The sequence below is a fragment of the Suricata suricatta genome, chromosome 1, assembly GCF_006229205.1.
Source record: "Suricata suricatta isolate VVHF042 chromosome 1, meerkat_22Aug2017_6uvM2_HiC, whole genome shotgun sequence".
Lineage (NCBI taxonomy): Eukaryota > Metazoa > Chordata > Mammalia > Carnivora > Herpestidae > Suricata > Suricata suricatta.
In genome coordinates this window covers 38,881,146-38,906,381 of record NC_043700.1, presented here as the reverse complement: position 1 = coordinate 38,906,381, position 25,236 = coordinate 38,881,146, and the positions used below count along the sequence as shown (strand labels likewise).

At 37.0% G+C, this 25,236-nt stretch overlaps 1 protein-coding gene across 1 annotated transcript in view; it reads left to right on the top strand.

Annotated features, from left to right (window-relative positions):
- LOC115293682 (arylamine N-acetyltransferase 1) overlaps window positions 1–10,841 on the top strand; it is a 22,833-nt gene extending 11,992 nt beyond the window's left edge. The window contains exon 2 of the mRNA XM_029941391.1: window positions 9,870–10,841. Within this exon, the coding sequence (XP_029797251.1) occupies window positions 9,877–10,749 (873 nt within the window). The 5' untranslated portion in view covers window positions 9,870–9,876 and the 3' untranslated portion in view covers window positions 10,750–10,841. The remainder of the gene's footprint in view (window positions 1–9,869) is intronic.
- The last annotated feature ends 14,395 nt before the right edge of the window (window positions 10,842–25,236 follow it).

Here is a 25,236-nt window from a genome sequence, read left to right as displayed (position 1 = left end):
AAATTTTTGTTATATATTAAAAAAACAAACAACCAAAAAAGAAAAACAAAACAAAAAAAACAAAAACGGAAAAAAAAAGCAAGCAGCAGCTCCCTCTGGTGGATAGGCTTGGCTTGATGTGGTAAGTCTTGGAGTCTGCTTTCAGAGGCTCTGCCCCCACCTGAGGCGAAATGAACAGCAGGAGGTGAAGTGCGCACCTTCACAGACTCAATTGCAAAGTCCCCACCCCCAGTCAGGATCGCGATTGCAATGGGGGAAAGGAAAAAAACAAAAAGCAAAAAACCGAGTCTCTCTTAGTTTCCAATAGCTTTGCTCAAGAAGCTGTGCACTGCTGGAAATGACCTTGGAGCTCCTACAGTCTAAGTGCGCGCCCGGGCCTCCACCCGCCACCGACTCTTTGTTGGGGGTCCCGTCGGTTTGTGCCCTATTTTTTCCCTGTGGGGACCCGGGATTCGCGCAGTCCGTGCAGGGGGCGAGGTGTGCCATGGAAATGCGGTCCGTGGTCCCGTTCCCAAAACCAAGTTCGAATTGCTCGCGCCTGGCGCAGTTGCCGCTCTGGCCGCTTCCCGCTGGGGAGCGTGCCTCCCCAGCACAGCTGCTTCTCACAGCCACAGACGCCTCTGATTCCCCGCTGAGATGGCTTAGGGCTGGGGGCTATTCCTTCTCTTGTGCCCCGCTACCCAGCAGTTATCTATGGAGTGGATTTCTGTCTCCAAGCGCAGCCAAGCGTTCTATACCTCTTCCCCAGAGACAGTTCTATGAGCGTGTTCCGACTCTGTCTCTTCCCTTTGTCTTCCGGGCGCCACGCGGTTGCGCCACGTTGGGCCGGGGATCTTACCTCCCCTGCCTGTCCTGGGCTGACCCGTCCTCGGATCTCCCCCCGTTCGCCCCCACTCATTCAGATATCCTTGAGGTTCTATTCCTTCTGGAGTTCGTATTTTCTCCTTCCGCTCTCTCAGATGAACGTAATATCCTTCTCAGTTCAAAAAACGGTGCGGAGGGAGTTTACAGAGCTCCCTTCCTCTCCGCCATCTTGGCTCCACCCCAATATAGTCATTCTTATATGACAAAATAATAATAATATTCATCAGAGAGGCACTTGGGTGGCTCCATCAGTTAAATATCCAACTTCAGCTCAGGTCATGATCTCACAGTCCATGAGTTCTAGCCCCACATCAGACTCTGTGCTGACAGCTCAGAGCCTGAAACGTACTTTGAACTCTGTGTCTCCCACTTTCTCTCTTGTCTCTCCCCCACTCATGCTCTGTCTCTCTCAGGCCCTCGGCTCAACAGCCTCCATTTCCACAGATTCCATTCTAGAGCCGACTCACAGGATCCCTCACCCGTCGCCTGTGGCCTCTTCAGATCCCAGTCTCATTGAATTTTTTTATTATTTTATTTTACTAATTATTGTGGATCTGGGTGGTTTTCTTTTGTCTTTTAGATTACATACTAGCTATGTAAATGGTTGATCCACTATCTTTACTATATGTTTATCAGGAAACTTTTCTTTCATGATTTTCTTATTTGGGTATGGCTTTTTATTTTTAGCTTCAGAAAGTTTTCTTTAACATTGGTTGCAAGGCTTGTTTGATGTGATGAACTCCTTTAGCTTTTACTTGTCTGGATACATTTTTATCTCTCCTTCAATTCTAAGTCATAATTCTGCCAGGCTCTTTGTATATATTGGGCCTTTCTTTCTGACCTACAAAATTTCTGCTGAAAAATCGTCTGCTAGTCTTATTGAGGTTCCATTGTACATAACTAGTTTTTTTTTTCTTTCTCTCTCTTCCTGCTTTAAGATTCTCTCTTTAACTTAACTGTTGACACATTAGTTATAATATGTCTTGGTGTGCGTCCCTTTGGGACATCATACTTTAAACTCTTTGCACTTCCTGTACTTGGATGTCTATTTCCTTTTGCCAAATTGGGGAAGTTTCAGCCATATTTTTCAAATGGGTTTTCTATCTTTTTCTTTCTCTATTCTCCTTCTGGAACCTTTATAATGTGAATGTTTGAATGTTTGATGTTGTTCTAGAGGTCCCTTAAACTATCGTTACTTTTTTTATTCCTTTTTCTTTTTGCTATTCCAATGTGTGATTTTCACTACCCTGTTTTATAGATGACTGATCTGTGCTTCTCCATTATCTAATCTGATACTGATTTCTTTTGGTGTATTTTTTTTATTTCAGTTATTGCAGTCTTCAGTTCTAATTGGCTCTTTTTAATATTTTTTATTTCCTTGTAGTAGATCTTACTGTGTTCATTCATTCTTTTCTTGAGTTGGGTGAGCATCTTAGTAAATATTACTGAACTCTTTATCTGGGAGACAGCTTATCTCCATTTCATTTACTACTTCCTTTGAGATTATGTATTCTTTGCTTGGAACATTATTCCTTTGTTTCCTCATATTGCCTGAATCTCTTTATGTCTTATATATTAGATAGATTAGTTATGTCTCCTGGTCTTGAAAAAGTGACTTTTTGAAGAACATGTCTAGTGGGGCCCAATAATGCAATACTCACTGGTCACCTGAACCAGGTGCCCCAGTAATGTCCCCTGTGTGTGCTTCATGAACCTTTCTGTTATGGCTGGGTCATGATTGGTGTGGATTCACTGGTATGAAGGGCCAACTCTCAGCCCATCTGTGTGTGTGCTTTGACTGCTATTGCTTTGCCCTGGTGAGTGGGGCTTGCCCCAATCTGGCTGACAAGTCTGCCCTCTACTATTGTGAGTGTGCTGCTGTATGGTGATTGACCTCTAATGCAACAGGCTACAAAGCTTGACTGCAATAACTATGGGTATACTGGTGAGCAAGGCAGACCTCAGGCACATCTTGCTGCAAGGTTCCACTGCAACTGTTGTAGCCTGTCTAGTGGGCAGGCCTGACCCCCTGATGGAGCTGCTCTTGGTAGAAACTCCACTGCCAGCCAAGGGTGCCCACTGAGGTGCAAAGTGGCAAGCTGCTTGGGAGGGGCTCTGGGCTGGGTGGGTAGTTTGCTTGGAGTTACTCCACAGGGTAATGCATGGACAGGGTGAGCAATGCTGACACAGTAGATTGTGTCAGAAATTATGCTCACAGGCACTGGGCTAGCTAGTTAGAAGGGTGTGACAAAGGTGCCTGCAGTGCTTCTGTCTCGAGAATGTTCCAGCAAATCATTTCCATTCTAGCACATACCCTAAATGAACATCAATGGATCACCTTCACATGTAACCCACGCACTTTTGAACCACTGCCTTTCTGCTAGAACTCGGAGTGTGTGAGATTGTGTGCATGCCGTTTAAAGACAAAGTCTTGGTTTCCAACTCTGCTGTACAATATCCCCATTGCTTTTAAAAGCCAAATGTTATGGAGGTTCATCTTCCCAGTGTAGCACCTCTAGGCTTTGAAGCCTGATGTGGGACTTAGCTCTCTTATTCCTCAGGGAGTGTCCCAATAGCTGTGATGTTCCTTCTGCATATTGGTTCTGATACCAGAGGTGTGGCTCGCTCTCTGCCTCTCCTATTTGTTTCAATGTTGGTTTTTTCTTTTTTTATGTCATTAGTTGTATATAATCTGTTCTGCTAGTATTCAGTTTGTTCTCAGAGATGAGAACTCTCTGAACAACTCTCATGAAGAGCTACATGTAGAAAAATGTAGTTTTATGTTTTTATGTGTTCATGGCAGTAATTGAGCTCAGGATCTTCTTATTCTATCATCTTGATCCAGAAATGAATTTTTAGTACATGTTATAATATAAACAAACCTTGAAAACATTATGCTAAATGAAAGAAGCCAGCCATGAAGGGCAACATATATGAGATATCCATAATAGTTAAATCTATAGAGACAGAAAGTAGAGTGGTGGTTGCCAAGGAGTAGAGGATATGAGGAGTAACTACTCTATGTATATGGGGTTTTATTTCATAGTAATAGATATGTTAGAGCTAGATAGATATGATGCACACAATTGTAAATGTACTAAATGACACTGTTTACTTTAAAATAGTTAATTTTGTTATGTGAATTTTACATCAGTTTAAAAAAATCTATTTAGCAATACCAGAAATCCTAGCAAATAGGAGTTGGAGGTTCCACCTTAGTCCAAAAGTAAACTTGTGCTGCTTGTATCCTTGAATATGATGGCAGCATTGCTTCCTTCCCAGGAGCCCTCATTTTAGTTCCTTGAACACAAAGCAGTGGACTTCATCCCTTCCGTCAAAAGAAAACTCTTAACTATCAACTCTACCTACATCTGTCCATGAAACATATATCGTTTGGCCTTTGCCATCTTTTAGCTGAGCAGCTGTTTCATTTCAGATTGACTTTCCAGTCCTATTCTATGGATGTCACCATACCCACCTGATCTCTACAGACATTAACTTAGAGCTATGTCTAAGATGGAGGCCTTCAGCACACTAAGTCTTATTGACTAATGGCCTATTGACATAGTTAGTCTAGCAACTTCTTTTTTATCCAGAAAGTGAAATAGTATTACTTGCCCTTGGGAGGGAGAGCTGGCTTGTAGTGTCAATCCAATGGAACTCCGTGGTCTTCACTGGGACAGAGAAAAGAAAAGAGAAAGAAAGGAATGGGGTTGGGGGTAAGCCACACACAAAAAATGAAAAGTGACTCATTAGCACTCCTTAAAATTTTTCTGTTCAGTAATGCCAGAAATCTAGGCAGTAGTTATTAAAGATTCCATCTGAACCAACAATTGTGTTGCTTGTGGTCTTGAAGTGGTAGGGAAGCACCCCATATGGTCTATTGCTGGATAAATCTATTTAAAAACATTAAGGCTCTTGCTTATAACTTCATTTTAGGAGACAATAAGGGATTTTTTTTAGCCAAAAAAAAAAAAATTAAACCACTGATGCATATGAAAAATACAGAGATTCTAGAGACTGGAAACTAGACAGTAAGTTCTGTATACCAACCTGCTCTCCAGGTGTACATTCAAAACATTAATTTGTAATTGAATTAACATGTCACTTAAGGATAGATCCCAGCATTCCATTCAACCATTGAATATCAATCATTCAAAAAAAGAAGCATCCATTTGATCTACAGAAATAAAAAAAGACAAGTGTCTTCTATCTGATATTCAAGGCCCTCTGTAATTAGCTCATTCTGTGTATCTTACCTTCCCTCACACAAAATAACCATCAAATGTGACTTAAGTCAGGTTTCCACAATCAGACACTGAGACAAGGACCTATGTGCAAATGACATATTAAAGAAGTTCTGAGAGAAATCAAGTTTCAGCTTTGATGAGAACTATAAATTTGTCCAGCCACAAGGCAAAGCACCTGGGCTTTCAAAACCTCCCACCAGTAAGTCACTTACTTAGGTAAAAAAAAAGTCTACAAAGCCTTAGCAGGACATGAATTTTGGGGCACTTTCTAGATAGGAAAGCAAAGCAGCTCCAGAAGCCCTCAAGGAGTTCTCCAAAGAGAGTCTAGGATGCAGGTCCTCACACATAAAAATGCAAAAGCTATACTACCTCATACCTGTCAGAATGGATAAAATAAAAAATTCAGGAAAAATCAGATGTTGGCAAGGATGTGGAGAAAGGGAAATTCTTTTGCACTCTTGGTAGGAATGCAAACTGGTGCAGCCATCATGGAAAATTGTATGGAGGTTCCTCAAAAAATTAAAACTAGAATTACCCTATGACCCAGCAATTGCACTACTAGATATGTATCCAAAGGATACAAAAATGCTGATTTGAAAGGGCACAGGCACTCCAATCTTTATATCAGTGTTACCAACAATACCCTAATTATGGAAAGAGTCCAAATGTTCATCAACTGATGAACGGATAAAGACAATGTGGGATCTATCTATCTCTCTACCTATCCACGATGGCTATCAAAAAGAATAAAATCTTGCTATTTGCAAACAACATGGATGGAACTTGAGTGTATTATGCTGAGCAAAATAAGTCAGATAAAGACAAATATATGATTTCACTCATGAAATTTAAGAAACAACAGAAAACATAGGAGAAGGGAAGGGAAAGGAAAATATGATGAAAACAGAGAGGGAGGCAAACAATAACAGACTCTTAAATACAAACAGGGTTGCTAGAGGGGAGATGGGTGGGGGAGATGGACTAAATGGGTGATGGGCATTAGGGAATGCAGTTGGTAAGATGAGCAGCTGGGGAAGAAGAACATAGGAACATTATCTTATTTTTCTGTGCCAATATCCCCAATTATACTTTTTACCTAAAGGAAGACCAGATACTACCATTACATACTGGTATTTCTATGTTTGGTAAATCTTGTAACAATCAAGGGCATGAAACATGTTTTACCCTTCCTTGCTGATCCCATAACAATTAATCGTCTTGTATTTTCTGAGCCTCCTCTGGCTTCCACAATGTCCATGCCTAGAACCCCATCAGGGCTGGTTTCATCTTCTGCAGCTATACTTTCTACAGTCTCTCCTGTATAATTCAGATATTCACTTTACTCCTTAGTCCTTTCTTTTTCTGTTTTGCTTTTTTAGGGATTAAAAAAAACAATTCGTTGTCCACCAAACTACTTTTTTTGTTTCCAAGGGAAATCACAATATATGTTTTACTATCTTTTCTATTATTTCTAGAGTTAAGGCCAGGAATAAGAAATTTCTAAGTATTCTGAATAGAAACTAAAAATCATTCTCCTTCCAATTTACCTAATAAGATATTAAGTACCTTTCTGAAAGTTTTCAGTAAGCACTCTATAAGTATGTTCACATTGTCTTCTTTCAGTCTTACATTTATCTTTAAGCTGGAAGCAAAGGGTATATCACTTCACAGAGATGCTACAAATCAAATTATAAAGCTAATAGTGTTTCCAATGTGATATTTCCCTTCCAACTACATTCTACTTTCCCAGTGGAAATATTCACTATTTTCCAGTGAAATGCTTTCCAGCATTTCACCTTGAATCACAACTTTAGTTATATAAAACTTATGTTTAGTAATAAAATACTTGAGTATTTTTTTAGTTACAACATGCTGCTTACATTGAGAGTCTTAATAGAAACTGGATTGTTTTAAATGGACATTCAGTTACTAAATTCTAAGTCTTTAAGCATCTGACTTCAACTCAGGTCATAATCTCACAGTTGGTGAGTTCAAGTGAGCTCGAGCCTTGCTTGGGGTGAGCTTGAGCCCTACTTCAAGTGAATACAAGCCCCATTTCAGGTAGAATACAAGCCATGCTTCAGGTAAAACATGAGCCCCACTTTACATGAGCCCTGCTTCTCTCTTTGTCTCTCACTGCCCCTTGTGGGATTCTCTCCTCTCTCTCTCTCTCAAAAAAAATTATATCTTAAAAAGAGAATAGAGAGAAAGAGGGAAAAAAAAGAAAACAAAACACTTGAAAACAAACTATGACAATTCAAAAAAATATATAAAATAATTTCCTAGTAGAAGGAATAATGGTTGAACCAAGAAACAAATGGCCAATTTATAAATTACTTGATTCCTTTTCAATTAACGTTCACCTCTGTTCCTTATATACACATTTAGCTTCTTGGTTAGGTGCCAGAGAGTGTATGGGGTGGTCTGGCTAAATACCAGTTGTTCTTTCTATGCCTCAATTGTAGAGTATTATAGCTTGTCTAGATGTTGGAAAAGATGCTGATGAGATGACAGGAAATGTAAAGGATCTAATAGATTTAAAGAAAGCAATATATCAGATATCAAGAACAGAGAAAGAGACACTGGCAATATGGGAGTGCTAGCTGGGTCAAAAAAAGAAAAAGAAATAAAAGATTCTGAAAGAAATGATATGAGGAGAGAAAAGAGAAATACTTAACTTATGACTATTAAACTTAGAGCCAGGGCCTTTTGTACCATGCTATCTCAAGCTGTGCCACATTGCAGATGGGTTAGCCTTTGATATCTGTATAAAACTATTGTAACTTGAGTCTCAGTAGATTAAAACTATTGACTTTTTTTTTTAAGATAAAGCATATCTAAACCATATATACTTTATACCACATCACCTGTTTTTACTTACTCAACCCTGCTTCTGGATATAGAAATAGGGAAGGGTTTGGGATGGTCTGGCTAAATTACAGTTGTTCTCTGTTTCTGAGTGGTAGTTTTATAGCTTGTGTACATGTTGATAAAAGTTATCAATGCAAATTAAGATAGAAGAAATGAAAGGAACTTAATAGATTTGGAGAAAATAATGTCGCAGACACCAAGAATAGAAAAATTTGAAACTCTAGCAAAAGGAAAGAAGAGCTGATAAATAAAGAAAGAATACAAAAGAAACCACAATAAGGACAATAGAAACACATAGCTTATCATCACTAGCCTAGGGATAGGGCCTTTTGTTTCATGTCACTTCAGGCCTGTTATATTAACAATGGAAATGCACCACTGTTACACCTAGTGTCTACATGGGATTAGAACTCTTCACTAGTAAGGGAGAGCAATCTTTTATACATGGGATTTAACAAAATAAGCACCTTTTTAAAAACTCACCTTAGCAGAAAGTCAAGAGATAACTTAAGATTTTATTCAGGTTTCTTCTTGTCTTCTTTTCCTCTGCTTTTCTTTACTCAAGTCCATAATTCTTTGTTGATGTTATTTTTCAGTAAGTTCTCCTGGTAACTTTGAGAAAAGACTCTCCCAGTTTTTAGCCCTGCAGGAGAATATATATATATATATGCTTAGATTTCAGAAAAATTCCTTCAGTAGAGTCTCATTGACCTGACTTGGATAACATGTCATCCAAGAGCAAAGTACTGGTCCTAGAGCATATGTGGTTTAAATTGGTCCTTCCTAGGTTACATGTCTATTTATTCAGCTGAATATGTATAGCTTATTCTTCATATAAAGCCAGAAATATCAAAATAATTATAGTATACTTTGCCTGAACTGCAACTTTCCCCTATGGTCCTTCTCCCAGTGATTCTCCACCTCAGACTAAAAGCCAAAAGGCTAGTATTGTTTATAGACCTGTGTAACTTGTCTGATCTCATTTCAATTCACATTCCTTCTCACTCATTCTGCTTCAATCACCCTGGATTCCTACATGTTCTTTGAACATTCTAGACAAGTGTGCTTTTTTGCTTTCTGTTTCTTCTGCCTGAGTGGTCCACACATGTAGACATGGCTCATTCTCTCACATCCTTAAGATCACAATGAAACTTTCTTTGATCACTTTATTTGAAATTAAAGTTTTCTCAGTGCACAATGTATCTTCTTTCTTTGCTTTAGTTTTCCATAGAGCATTTATCATAATCTAAGAAATTGAATGTTTTAGTGGTTTATTCAATTTACTATCTATGTCATCCCAATCTCCACTAAAATGTAAGACTTCTGTGGGCAAGAAGCAGCATGTCAGTAGCAAATACATAGTAAGTATTCAGAAAACTATATTGAGTGAATTTAAAAATCAGTGCACAAATGAATGTAAATGGTTGAGTGGGAAACTTTGACTATAATTTTATCTAAAGGGGGAAGTTTGTGGGTCAGGCACCATGAACAACATGGACTTCTTTACATAATTCTCCTATTTATATTAGGAATTATTTGTAAACCCATTTTGATACTGAATCAAACCTTGTTTTGTTCATCATGAAGAAAACCACATGTAAGCTGCTTATAATTTCATTCCTCATTTACTCTGAATTTCCAATTTTTCATGTGTAAAATGTGAAAAAAAGTGATAATAGTTTTCCTACAAGGTTACTAAGTCTACTAAGTGAATTTATATGTATCAAAGTAATTTATACAATAAAAGCACAAAAGACTTATGATTATAGATGCTTATAACCACTGATTTCATTTACATATTAAAATACCTTATAATTAAGCTAATCAAAGAAATTGAAATGTAAAAGAAATATATTTGTTTCTCTTTTGTTGTCCTTCCCTTAGGGTTATCATGAACATCGAAGCATATTTTGAAAGAATTGGCTATAAGAATTCGAGGAACAAACTGGACTTGGAAACTTTAACTGACATTCTTCAGCACCAGATCCAAACCATTCCTTTCGAGAACCTTAACATCCATTGTGGAGAAACCATGGAATTGGGCTTGAAGGCCACTTTTGAGCAAGTTGTTGGTAGGAACCGTGGTGGGTGGTGTCTCCAGGTTAATCATCTTCTGTACTGGGCTCTGACCACAATTGGTTTTGAGACCACAATGTTGGGGGGTTATGTGTACTCTACTCCAGCCAACAAATATAGCAATGCTATGATTCACCTCCTGCTGAAGGTGACTATTGATAGTAAGAATTACATAGTGGATGCTGGCTTTGGACGTTCTTACCAGATGTGGCAACCTCTGGAGTTAATTTCTGGGAAGGATCAGCTTCAAGTGCCTTGCATCTTCCGTTTAACAGAAGAGAGAGGAATCTGGTACCTGGACCAAATAAGAAGAGAGCAATATATTGCAAATGAAGAATTTCTTAATTCGGACCTCCTAGAAAAAGATAAATACCGAAAAATATACTCCTTTACTCTTGAACCTCGAACAATTGAAGATTTTGAGTCCGTGAATACATACCTTCAGATATCTCCAACATCTGTGTTTACAAGCAAGTCATTCTGTTCCTTGCAGACATCTGAAGGGGTTCACTGTTTAGTGGGTTGCACCCTTACCTATAGGAAATTCAATTATAAGGACAATATGGATTTGGTAGAGTTTAAGATCCTGAATAAGGAAGAAATAGAACAAAAACTGAAAAATGTATTTAATATTTCCTTGGAGAGAAAGTTTGTGCCCAAACATGGTGATCAATTTTTTACCATTTAGAGTAAGGAGTAAAAATGGTCTTCAGTATTACTTCATGTACTGAAACTTTTTATTATAAAAAATTAAACATATATTAAAGACAATAAAATAAGTGCTCATGTATTTTATTACCCAATTTGTCAACTATTAATTACTGTATTTCCTCATTTGCTTGCACAATATATGAAAGAAAAATTCACTCTTAAAAATATCAGCATTTATATTTAGATAACATTTCAAAGAAACATAATCAGAAACCTTTCAAAATTAGTAACAGTAAAGACATTTTAAGAATGGCCTATGCTTTTATTGGGTGAAAATGGTGATTTGTGCTAGAAAATCTTCTGTATTGGTTTGTGAAAATGAATGAGTGAAACCTCATTTATTTTTTTTAATAGTTTATTGTCAAATTGGTTTCCATATAACACCCGGTGTTTTTTCCCACAAGTGCCCTCCTCCATTACCACCATTCCCCTCCCTCTCCCCCTCCAAGCCTCGGTTCGTTTTCAGTATTCAATAGTCTCTCATGTTTTTTGTCCCTCTCTTTCCCCAACTCTCTTTCCCCCTTCCCCTCTCCGTGGTCCTCTCTTAGGTTTCTCCTGTTAGACCTACGGGTGCAAACATATGGTATCTGTCCTTCTCCACCTGACTTATTTCGCTTAGCATGACACCCTCTAGGTCCATCCACTTTGCTACAAATGGCCAGATTTCATTCTTTCTCATTGCCATGTAATACTCCCTCATTTAAAATAGAGTTGGGAGGCCAAAATGGGGAACTCTTATTCCCTACCACTTGTCATCAGTTGCAGACCCCAACAAGAAGATGTGTATCTTCCCTTCCCATTAAGAAGCTTACTTTACTTCTCCGACAACAGTAAGGAAGAATTTTTCCTTGCACCTCAACAAGCTCAGGCAAACCTACCTCAGTCCAGCGAATGTCCTTCCCACATGAGGTCCCTAAAGTTTGTAGTTTTAAAAGTCAGAAGACTTGTTGGGATAGAGCCCAAAGTGCACTGCACTGCTCCATACAAGGAAACAACCCAGAGACAGACAGTGTAAAAACGGCAATATGAAAAATGCCTGGAACGCACAAATGGAAATTACCTAACTTCTGGGAGTGCTTCTTTGGGAGCAGCAAGTACTGAGCTCCCTCTACTGAGACATAAGAGCTGGCTGGTGCCATTCCCCTGTCCTATCCCTCAGCATGAACCAACTTCACTACACAACACAGTGCCAACACTAGCTGCCTAACCGGTTTATGCCTAGTCCTACTCCTGTGCCCTATGCTAATAGTGCATTTCTTAGGCAAGTGTACCTAACAACCAATATAGCAGGCTCCTTCCCCAGAAAACCAGCAGAAACCTCTGCATGCATCCAACTACTGACCATAGAGTTTGTAAGGCTTCAGTTCAAATGGAAGTTGAAACAGGTCTCATTTTATAAGCAGACTAAAACACACCAAGTAAAACTCACCACATTCTGGCCAAGGTCTGCACATGACTGACCTAAGGAATACAGCAGGCCAACACGGAATCAGAGTACACACAACACACACCAGAGATGTTCCCTGAGGCTCCCAGCCCTGGTGTGACCTCTTCTTCATAAAGCTATTACTCTCAGAAATGGGAAACATAACGGACTTTTCTAACACATGGATGAAGACAAAGACCTAGGCAAAATGCTAAGACAGAAGCATTCATTCCAAAAGAAAGAACAAGTAAAGATCATGGCCAGAGATCTCCTTGAAAGAGATATAAGTAATGTGACTGCTGGAGAGTTAAAACAACAATCATAAGGATTCTCCCTGAGCTTGAGAACAGCATGGAAGACATCAGGGAGACACTAACTGCAGATATAAAACACTTTAAAAACAATCAGACATACTCCTACACTGTTGGTGGGAATGTAAACTGGTGCAGCCGCTCTGGAAAACAGTGTGGAGGCTCCTCAAAAAACTATCAGTAGAACCCCCCTATGACCCAGCAATAGCACTGCTAGGAATTTACCCAGGGGATACAGAAGTGCTGATGCATAGGAGCACATGTACCCCAATGTTCATAGCGGCATTTTCTACAATAGCCAAATCATGGAAAGAGCCTAAATGTCCATCAACTGATGAATGGATCAAGAAGATGTGGTGTATATATATATACAATGGAGTACTATATGGCAATGAGGAAGAATGAAATATAATCATTTGTAGCAAAGTGGATGGACCTTGAGGGTGTCATGCTAAGCGAAATAAGTCAGGCAGAGAAGGATAGATACCATATGTTTGCATTCATAGGTCTAACAGGCAGGGGACCATGGGGAGAGGAAGGGGGAAAGAGAGTGGGGGAGAGTGAGGGACACAGATCAAGGGAGACTACTGAATACTGAAAACGAACCATGGACTGAAGGGGGAGGGGGAGAAACGGAGAGGGTGATGGTCATGGTTGGGGGGCACTTGTGGGGAGAAGCACTGGGTGGTATATGGAAACCAATTTGACAATAAACTTTTAAAAAACAGACAGAAATCTTAAAAATACAATAACTGAGATTCAAAACTGCCTTGTAATGACCACAAGGATTGAAGAAGAAGAATGAATGAATAAATGATATGAAAGATAGAATAATGGAAATTAATGAAGCTAAACAAAACAGTGAAAGAAGAATTATGCTTCATGAGAAGAGACTTAAGATATTTAATGATTACGTCAAATGTAATAACATTTGTATCATAGAAGTCTCAGAGAAAGAAGAGAGAGGAGAAGGGACAGAAGTTCTCTTTGAGGAAATCATAGCTCAAAAATTTGCTAATCTGGAGAAGCAAACAGACTTCCAGATCCAGGAGGCACAGAGAAATCCCATCAAAATCAACAAAAGCAGGCCAATGTCAAGACATTTTATAATTACATAAGCAAAATATACTGATTAAAAACACCCTTAAAAACAAGACAAAAGAAGTCCCTAACTTACATAGGAAGACCCAGAAGGCTAGCTGCAGATCTCTTCACAGAAACATGATAAGTCAAAAGGGAGTGGCATTATCTATTAAATGAGCTGAATGGCGAAAATCTGCAGACAAAAATATTCTATGCAGCAAGGTTCTCATTCAGAATAGAAGGAGACATAAAGAATTTCCAAGACAAAGAAAAACTAAAATATTTGTGACCACTAAACCAGCACTATAAGAAATATTAAAGAGGACTTCTAGGTGGGAAGAACCAAAATTGACAAAGACTAGAAAGGAACAGAGAAAACCTCCAAAAAGTATGAGAAAACAAGTAATAAAGTGACACTAAATACATATGTAACAATAATTGCTCTGAATGCAAAAGGATGAAACATTCCAATAAAAAAAATAGGGTGTTATAATGGATAAAAAATAAGACCCATTTATACACTGCCTACAAAAGACTCATTTTAGACCTAAGAACATCTGCAGATTGATAGTGAGGGTATAGGAGCACCTGGGTGGCTCAGTCAGTTAAGCATCCAACTTCAGCTCAGGTCATGATCTCTCAGTCTGGGAGTTCGATCCCTGCATCAGGCTCTGTGCTGACAGCTCAGAGCCTGGAGCCTACTTCAGATTCTGTGTCTCCCTCTCTCTCTGGCCCTCCCTCGCTCACACTCTCCTTCTGTCTCTCTCTTTCTCTCTCTCTCTCTCTTTCAAAATAATAAATAAACTTTAAAAATGAGTGAGGATATGGAAAAATATTTATCATTCAAATGGACGTCAAAAGAAAGAGTGGCAATACTTATATTGGACAAACTAGATTTTAAACCAAAGACTAACAAGAAATAAAGAAGGCACTAGATCATAATAAAGGGGACTATACAAGAAGATCCAATTCTAAACATTTATAACCCAACTTGAGAGCACCCAAATATGTAAATCAATTTAATAGCAAACATAAATTCATTGGTAATAATACAACAATATAGGGGACTTTAACAGCTCACTTACATCAATGGACAGATCACGTAAGCAGAAAATCAACAAGGAAACAATGGCTTTGAATGACACACTGGACCACATAGACTTATAAGACACACAGAGAACATTTTATCTTAAGTAGCAGAATGCACATTCTTTTCAAGTGCACATGGTACATTCTCCAAAAGAGATTACATCCTAAGTAACAAATCAAACCATACAAGTACAAAAGATTTAAGATTATATCATACATAATTTATGACCACAACACTATGAACTTGAAGTCAACTGCAAAAACATTTGGAAAGACCACAAAAAAATGGAGATTGAAGAACAAGCTACTAAACAATGAATGAGTCAACCATGAAATTAAAGAACTAAAAAAATAGAATTTAAAAAGACATGGAAACAAATGAAAATGAAAATGCAATGGTCCAAAACATTTGGGAGGCTGCAAAAATGATCATAAGAAGAAAATTGATAAAGATAAGATTGAAAATTGATAAAGATAAGATTGAAAATTGATAAAGAAAAGAGAAAGGAGCCAAATAAATAATATAACAATTTAGAGGAAAAAAAATAACAACCAACACCATAGAAATGCAAACAATTATGAGAATATTGAGAAAAATTTTATGCCAACAAATCAAATAATCTGGAAGAAATGGACAAATTTCTAGAAGCATATAAACTACCAAAACAAACAGGAAGAAATTAAAACTTGAACTTATAAACAGCAAAAAAATTGAATCAATACTCAAAAATCACCCAATAAACAAAAGTTCAAGTCCAAATGTCTTCCCAGGGGAACTCTATCAAATGTTTAAAAAAGTGTTAATACCTATACTCCTCAAACTATTCCCACAAAAATAAAAAAAGGAAGAAAAACTTCCAAATTTATGTTATGAGCCAGTAATAACCTGATACAAAAACCCAAACAAACACAACACTAAAAAACAGAACTATAGGCCAATATCTCTGATGAACATGGATGCAGAAATTATCAACAAAATACTAGCAAATCAAAACCAATTCCAATAGTACATTAGACTCACCCTGATCAAGTGGAATTTACTTCTGAGCTGCAAGGGTGGCTAAATATTCGCAAATTAATCAACGTGGTATACCACATTAATAAAAGAAGGTACAAGAACAATATCCTCTCCATAGATGGATAAAAGGCATTTGACAAAGTGCAACATCCATTTATGATAAAAAAAAAAAAGACAAAATAGAGACACAGGGAATATACCTCAACATAATAAAACCTTATGCAAAAAACCCATGGCTACAGCTAATATCATCCTCAATGGGAAAAACTGACGGCTTTTCCTCTATGGTTAGGCACAACACAGGAATGTCCACCATCACCATTGTTATTTAACATAATACTGGAAGTCCTAGCCACAGAAATCAGACCAGAAAAGGAAAGAACAGCATCCAAATCAGCAAGGAAGAAGTCAAACTTTCACTATTTGCAGATGACATGATACTCTATATAGAAAACCCAAAAGATTCCACCAAAAAAATTATTAGGACACACAAATTCACTACACTTGTAGGACATAAAAATCAATGTACAGACATCTGTTGCATTTCTATACACCAATAATGAGGCAGCAAAAAGAGAAATCAATCACATTTACAATTGTGCCAAAAGGCAGAAGACACAGAATAAACTTAATCAGAAAGTACAAGATCTGTATTCTGAAAACTGTAAAACACTGATGAAAGAAATTGAAGATAACATAAGAAAATGGAAAAATATTACATGCTCACAGATTGGAAGAACAAATATTGTTAAATGTCCTTACAACCAAAGCAATCTACACTTTTAATGCAATTCCTATCAAAATATAAACAGCATTGTACACACAGCTAGGAAAAAACCCTTAAAATTTATATAGAACCACATAAGAACCTGTATAGCCAAAGCAGCCTTGAAAAAGAAAACCAAAACAGGAGGCATCAGAATTTCAAACTTCCAGTTATATTACGAAGCTGTAGTGATCAGGATTGTATGGTACTGGCACAAAACAAACACATAGATCAATGGAATAGAATAGAAAACCCAGAAATAAACCTGCAACTACGTGGTCAACTAATCTTTGACAAAGCAGGAGAGAATATCTAATGGGGAAAACAGTCTCTTCATTAAATGGCGTTAAGAACTTTGGGCAGCAATATGGAAAAGAAAAAAGCTGGACTGCTTTCTTACACCACACACAAAAGTAAATTTTAAAAAGATGAAATACCTAAAAGTGAGACTGGAAACTATCATATTCCCAGAGGAGAACATAGGCAGTAACCTCCTAAATGCTGGCCATAGCAACTTCTTTCTAGATATGCCTCCTGAGGCAAAGGAAATAAAAGCAAAAATAACCCATTGGGACTTCATCAGGATAAAAATCTGCACAGAAAAGGAAACAACAAAACTAAAAGACAATGTTTGGAATGGGAAAATATATTTGCAAATGGCATATTGAATAAAGAGTTTGTATCCAAAATATATAAAGAATTTATCAAACTCAACACCCCTCAAAAAACAAATAATCCAGTAAAAAATGGGCAGAAAACATTTTTGCAAAGACATCCAGGCAGCTGACAGACACATAAAAGAATGCTCAATATCACTCAACATCATCAGGAGATACAAATCAAATCTATAGTGAGATGTCACCTCACATCAGTCAGAATGGCTAAACTTAACAAGACAAACAACAGGTGTTGTCAATGATGTAGAGAAAGGAGAGCCATCTTACATTGTTGGTGGGAATGCAAACTGCCACTTGAATAACAGTATGGAAGTCCCTCAAATTTAAAAATAGAACTACCCTATAATCCAACAATATCACTACTGGGTATTTACAAAAAGGATACAAAAACACTGATTGGAAGGTATACATGCACCCCAATGCTTATAGGAGCATTATCAACAATAGCCAAATTTGGGGGGGAAATCACAAATGTCCATTGACTGATGAATGGGTAAAGAAATTGTGGTATACATACAAAATGGAATGTTACTCAACCATAAATAAGAATGAAATCTTGACATTTGCAATGACATGGATGGAGCTAGGAAGTATATACTAAGCAAAATAGGTCAGTCAGAGAAAATATAAGACAATATGATTTTACCGATATGTGAAATTTAAGAAAAAGACAGTAAACATAAGGGAAAAAAACAGAAAGAAAGGCAAACCAGGAAACATACTGTAATATAGAAGATGGTTACTGGATGCGAGTGGACAGGGCAATGTGTTAAATAGATGTTGGCTACTAAGGAAGGTACTTGTGATGAGCACTGGGTATTGTATGTAAGTAATGAGTCACTAAATCCTACACCTGAAACTAATAATACACTGTATGTTAACAAACAGGAATTTCAATAAAAAGTTGAAGAAAAAAAGAAACCTGGAAATAGCTATACACACATATATACATTCAATAACTATATCACAGTAATAGAATGGAAGATAAATGTCACATGGTCATCACAATAAAGGCAGGAAAAAAAGCACTTGCCAAAATTCAACATCCTTTTATTAAAAACGAAATAACTCTCAAAGCAGTAGGTATAGAAGGTACATACCTCAACATAATAAATGCCATAAACAACAAAGCCTCAGCCTATATTATACACAACAGTAAAAACTCAAAAGTTTTTTATTTCAGAGCAGGAACAAGACAAGGATGTCACTGCCAACACTCTTTTTCAGCATAGTACTGGAAATACTAGCTGGAGCAATTAATCAAGACAAAGAAATAGAAAAGGAAGAGGTAAAATTGTCATTATGTCATTGTCATATTGTCAATAAGATGTGTATAAAAAAATCACAAACTTCAACCAAAAACACTGTCGGAACTAGTGAATGATTTCAAGAAAGTTGCAGGATATAAAATTAACATACAGAAATCAGTTTCTTTTCTATTCACTAATATAAAACATTTGAAGAAGAAATTAAAAACTATCACATTCACAATAACATCAAAAACAATAAAATACATCAGAAAAAAGTAACCAAGAAAGTAAAATATCTATACAAAAGAAACTACAGGGGCGCCTGGGTGGCTCAGTTGGTTAAGCGTCTGGCTTCGGCTCAGGTCATGATCACACGGTTTGTGGGTTCAAGCCCCGTGTCAGGCTCTGTGCTGACAGCTAGCTCAGAGCCTGGCGCCTGCTTCTGATTCTGTGTCTCCCTCTTTCTCTGACCCTCCCCTGCTTGCACTGTCTCTCTCTGTCTCTCAAAAACAGATAAAAAAAAGACATTAAAAATTGTTAAAAAAGAAACTACAAAACTTTGTTGAAAAAAATCAAAGAAGTCCAAGGCAAATAGAAAGGCACACTATGTTCATGAATCAGAATAATTAATATTGTTTGAATGCCCCTACTATCCTAAGCCATTATAGAGTTAGTGCAATTCCAACCTCTATCTTTTGGCATTCTTCACAGAAGTAAGAAAAACAATCCTAAAATTTGTATGAAATCACATAACTGGTTAGACTCTGAATAGCCAAAACAATCCTAAGCATGAGGGAGTGCAGGGTAGAAACAAAGCAAGAGGCATCACACTTTCTGATTTCAAATATTAATACAAATGTATAGTAATAAAGACTTTATGAATACAAGAAAGTTTTTACAAACTTCTATAGAATTTGTACAATATGGTAATAGAAAAACAAATAATTCAATTAAAATGGGTAGAAGAAGGTGAAGATTGAATGTGTTGTCTTGGAACTTGAAAAGATGGTGGATTAAGAAAATCCTGAGCTCACTCCCACCAAAAACACCTCAAGGTTACAACATATAGCACAACTCACTCTGAAAATGACCTGAAGACTAAGAGAATATTTCTTCCACAACCAGTGATATAAAGAAAAAGCCACATCGAGAATTGTGGAAGGGGCAGACACATGGTTGGGAACCCAACACTCTATTCAGGAACACAAGAGGATGAGGTATAACAGGTACAGAAGTCATCCCTGAACAGCGAAGTGTTCAAGCCCTACTTCAGGTGTCCCCATGCTAGGGATATGCTCCAATAAGATACAACCCCATAATATGGGGCTTTGAAAATCAGTGAGACTTAACTCCAGGAGAACCAGAGGGCTCTAGAAAACTGAAACTCTACCCTGACCCTGAAAACACAAGCACACTATATCACTTACTCCAAGACCCAGCAAGAGGCAGAAATTTGAAAAAGTGTGTGAGTTATACATAAGAAGATTTATTGATAATTTTAGGGAACGTACCAGAGGGGTAGGATTCTATAAATACTTGCTCTGGCAATATAAGTGCTGGTGGGCACCATTTTTCTTGCCCTTTTTCAGGCTAAGTGGCTCACAGCTGACACAAGCCAGTTCCCACACTCTCCATCTACCTTGCTAGTACCACTATCTCAGTCCAGTATTGTCCTATAAACCTTCTGTATCCAAATATCCCATCCTGACAGACACCCTTCCAGGCTCCCACATCACTATCTCAATTATGCAGCCTCAGTCAGAACTACCATTACCCTTAAAGCAATTATGGCTCCACCACACTAGGTGGGTAGCTAAGACCCATGCTTCTCTAAAGTAACTCTTGTCCCTGGGAGATGGAAGCCCCACCCACCAGCATGTGTGCAGCAACTGAAAATTCAATACAATCTTTATCAAAGTACCAACAGCATTTTTCACAGAACTAGGACAAATAATTCCAAAATTTGCCAAAACAATCTTAATAAAGAAGATAAGCTGGAGATAATCCTTGATTTCAAACAATACTACAAAGTTATATTAATCAAAACAGCATGGTACTAGAACAAAATAGACATATAGATCAATGGAACAGGATAAAGATTCCAGAAATAAAGTCATGCTTATGTGATCAATTAATCTACAACCAAAGAAGCTAAAATATACAATGGGAAAATACAATCTGTTCTATAAATGGTGTGAAAACTGGACAGGCACATGCCAAAGAATAAAACTATTCTTACACCATACACAAAAATAAACACAAAGTGGATAAAAGACATAAAGGTTAATATCTTTAACCATAATTCTCCTGTAAAAAAGGCATTAAATATTGATATCAGTCTTAAAAATACTTTGAACATATCTCCCCAGGCAAGGGCAACAAAAGCCAAAATAAACAATTAGGACAATGTAAAACTAAAAATCTTTTGTACAAAAAAGGAACCATTAACAAATAAAGAGTCTACTGAGTGGGAGAAGATATTTTCGAATTAAATCTTCAACAAAGGATTAATGTCCAAAATATATAAAGAACTTACAGAAAACACCTAAAAAACAAATAATCCAATGTAAAATGCTCTGAAGACATGACCAGATATTTCTCCACAGAAAATACACAGATGGCCAACAGATACATGAAAAGATGCTCATCATCATATATCATTAGGGAAATGCAAATAAAAACTATGAGGTACCACCTCTCACCTGTCAGAATGGCTAAAATCAACAACATAAGAAATAATATGTTTTGACAAGGATGTGGAAAATAAGAAACTCTAATACGCTGTTGGTGGCAATGCAAACTGGTGCAGCCACTGTGGAAAACAATATGGAGGTTCCTGAAAAAGTTAAAAATAGAACTTATGATCCAGTAATTATACTACTCGGTGCTTATCTAAAATATGTACATTCACCCTTATGCTTACTGCAGCATTATTTACAATAACCAAATTATGGAAGCAGCCAAAGTGTCCATCAATAGATAAATGTATAAAGAAGATGTGTTATATATGTGTGTATATGTATACACACACACATACAAACACATACACACACACATATACATACATATATATACATATACAATGGAGTAATATTCAACCACAAAAAGAATAAAATTTTGCCATTTGTAATGATGTGGATGGAGATAAGATTACAATTCTAAGTGAAGTAAATCAGTCAGAGAAAGACAAATACCATATGATTTCACTCATATATGCAATTTATGAAACCATACAAATGAACAAAGAGAAAAAAAGATAGTCTTAACTATAGAGAACAAACTTCTGGTTACCAGAAGGGAGATGGGGGTAGGTGGGTGAAATGGATGGAGGTTAAGGAGTGCACTTGTCCTGATAAGCACTGGGTGACATATGGAATTGCTGAATCACAATATTGGACACCTGAAATTAATATAACATTGCATTTTAACTTTATTGGAATTAAAAACAATCCTTTCAAAACTTTTGAATCTGAACTCTGAACCTATCAATAAGACAAATAGATAAATAATTTTTAAAAAAGAAGTACCATACAATCCAGTAATTTCTCTTCTGAATATGTACCTAAAGAAATAAAAATACTAAATCCAAAAATATAAACATTCCTATGTTTATTACATTATTTACAATAGTTAAGATGTAGAAGCAATCTAAGTGTTTTTTGATAAAGGAATGGATAAACAAGATGTGATATATATATATATATATATATACACACACACACACAACTGCATATTATGCAGACATTAAAAATTAAATTTTTCCATTTACAGCAACACAGATAAACCCAGGAGGTATTATGCTAAGTGAAATAATTTAGACAAGAAAGACAAATGCCATATAGTTTCACTTATATGTGGAATCTAAAAATAAATAAATAAATAAATAATAACAACACATAGAAGTGGACCTATAAGTACAGAGACAAGCTGGTGGTTACCAGAGGTGAGGAAGATGGGCATAATATGTGGACAGGATTAAAAGGTACAACCTTTCATTACATATAAAATAAATAAAGAGAAGAAAAGTACAGCAGTAAATATAGTCGATTGTGCTGTAATAATTTAATATAGTGACAGTATTGTTGTGGTAAGCATTTTGTGTTATAAATAATGTTGACCCACTGTGTTGTACACCTGAAACTAATATAATGTTGTATATCAACTATATTTCAATCTAAATGGGTAGAGGAACTAAATAGACATTTTCCAAAGAAGACATCCAATGGCCAAGAGGAATGAAAAGATGTTCAACATCACTAATCATCAGGAAAATGCAAATCAAAACCAAAATGAGGCATTAACTCATATCTGTTAAAGTGACTATCATCAAGAAGATAAGAGATAACAGGTGTTGGAAAAAACTGGAAAAAAGAAACCTGTACACTGTCAGTGGGAATGTAAATTGGTTCACCTCTGTGGAAAAACATACGGATGTTTCTCGAAAAACTAAAAATAGATATCATATGATACAACAATTCTACTTCTGGATATGTACTAAAAAGAAATGAAAATAGGATATGGAAAAGATATATGCACTTCAATGTTTATTGTAGTTTTTTTTTAATTTTTAAAATTTTCAGCCAAGTTAGCATATAGTGCAATAATGATTTCAGAAGTAGAATACAGTGATTCATCCCTTACATATGACACTCAGTGCTCATCTCAACAAGTATCCTCCATAATGCTCCTTGCCTATTTAGCAGTTTGTCCTCTGTATTTAAAAGTCTCTTATGTTTTGTCCCCCTTCCTGTTTTTATATAATTTTAGCTTCCCTTCTCTTATGTTTATCTGTTTTGTATCTTAAATTCCATGTATGAGTGAGGTCATATATTTTTTTCTCTAATTTTGCTTAGCATACTACAGTCTAGTTCCATCCACATTGTTGCAGATGGCAAGATTTCATTCTTTTTGATTGCGAAGTAATACTCAATTGTGTGTGTGTGTGTGTGTGTGTGTGTGTGTGTGTGTGTGTGTGTGTGTATCTTATTTATCCATTCATCCTTTGATGGACATTTGGGCTTTTTCAATACTTTGGCTATTGTTGGTAGCACTGCTATAAATATTGGAGTGCCCTTCAAAAAAGCATACCTGTATCCTTTGGATAAATACCCAGTGTCGTAGACTCTGGGTCTAGAGTTCTTGTCCAGCAAGAAAGCAGGATGCAGGATTTAAATGCAAGAGATGGCTAATGTCCAAGAGAAGACAAGAGTCCTGATTAAGGGTCCTTGCTCCATTTTTATTAGGATCAGAAGGCTTACAAATATGGTGATGGATGTGCACAAAGAGACAATGAAACTGTGAACATTAACTCATGGACGTGAGGGAAAGGGGGTTTTGAAGATATGCAGGTTAGGGGTTTGGGTTAATACAAAACAAAATCCTGGTGCCGAGTGGAAGGTTGTTTACAGCAGACATGAGGTACCACCTCTGTTTACCTAAACTTACCTAGGGGACAAGAAAGACAGAGAATCCTACCTCAGGGTCAACAAGACACCTTTATTTTGCTAATTAGCTCTGCTCCAGGCAACCCCCAGCCATCTATAACCCTATTTACCTGTTTACCTAAATTGGTCCTTCCTTCCTGTGAAAGCAGCTTTCTGCTATAGTACTAAATTGGGGGGGAGGGGGAGGAATTTCTGCCCTGAATACCTAATATTGTGTATGTCATATGCCTTTGTTCTATACTGGAGACTATGCCATTGCTCAACCCTTTCTATACCTATTTACCTAAAGTTGTTTACCCAAACTTTGGTGTGAACATTCTATGGCTTTCTAATTCATTATGGCTTGTTATTGCATCAGTGCAGGCTCACAGGATTCCTAAACTTATTCCCCACAACCTAGTAGTGCAATTTCTGGGTCATAGAGCAGTTCTATTTTTAATTTTTTGAGGGACCTTGAAACTGTTTTCCACAGTGGCTCCACCAGTTTAGCTTCCCATGAACAGTGCAAAAGGGTTCCTCTTTCTCCACATCCTCACCAACATCTGTCATTGCCTGACTGGTTAATTTTGGCCATTCTGACAGGTGCAAGGTGTATCACATTGTGGTTTTGATTTGTATTACCCTGATGATGAGTAATGTTGAGCATTTTTTCATCTGAATTTTTCATTCGTTCTGAATGTCTTCTTTGGAAAAGTATCTATTCATGTCTTTTGTCCATTTCTTCACTGGATTATTGTCTTTGGGGTGTTGAGTTTGATAAGTTTTTTATAGATTTTTAGATACTAACCCTTTATATGATATGTCGTTTGCAAATATCTTTTCCCATTCTATCGGCTGCCTTTTAATTTTGCATATTGTTTCCTTTGCTGTGCAGAAGATTTTAATCTTGATGAGGTCCTAATAGTTCAGTTTTGCTTTTGTTTTCCTTGTCTCTGGAGACATGTTGAGTAAGAAGTGGCTGAGGCTGAGGTCAAAGAGGGTATTGCCTGCATTCTCCTCTAGGACTTTGATGGTTTCCTGTCTTAGGTTTAGGTCTTTCATCCATTTTGAGTTTATTTTTGTGTGTGGTACAAGAAAGTGGTCCATGTTCATTCTTCTGCATGTCGTTGTCCAGTTTTCCCAACACCATTTGCTGAAGAGATTGTTGTCTTTATACCATTGTATATTCCTTCTTGCTTTGTCAAAGATTAGTTGTCCATATGTTTCTGGGTAAATTTCTGGGTTTTCTATTTTGTCCCATTGATCTATGTGTCTGTTTTTGTGCCAGTACCATAATGTCTTGATGATTACAGCTTTGTAATACAACCTTAAGTCTGGAATTATGAGGCCTCCATCTTTGGTTTTCTTTTTCAGGATTGCTTTGGTTTTTCAGGATCTTTTCTGCTTCCATAAATTTTAGG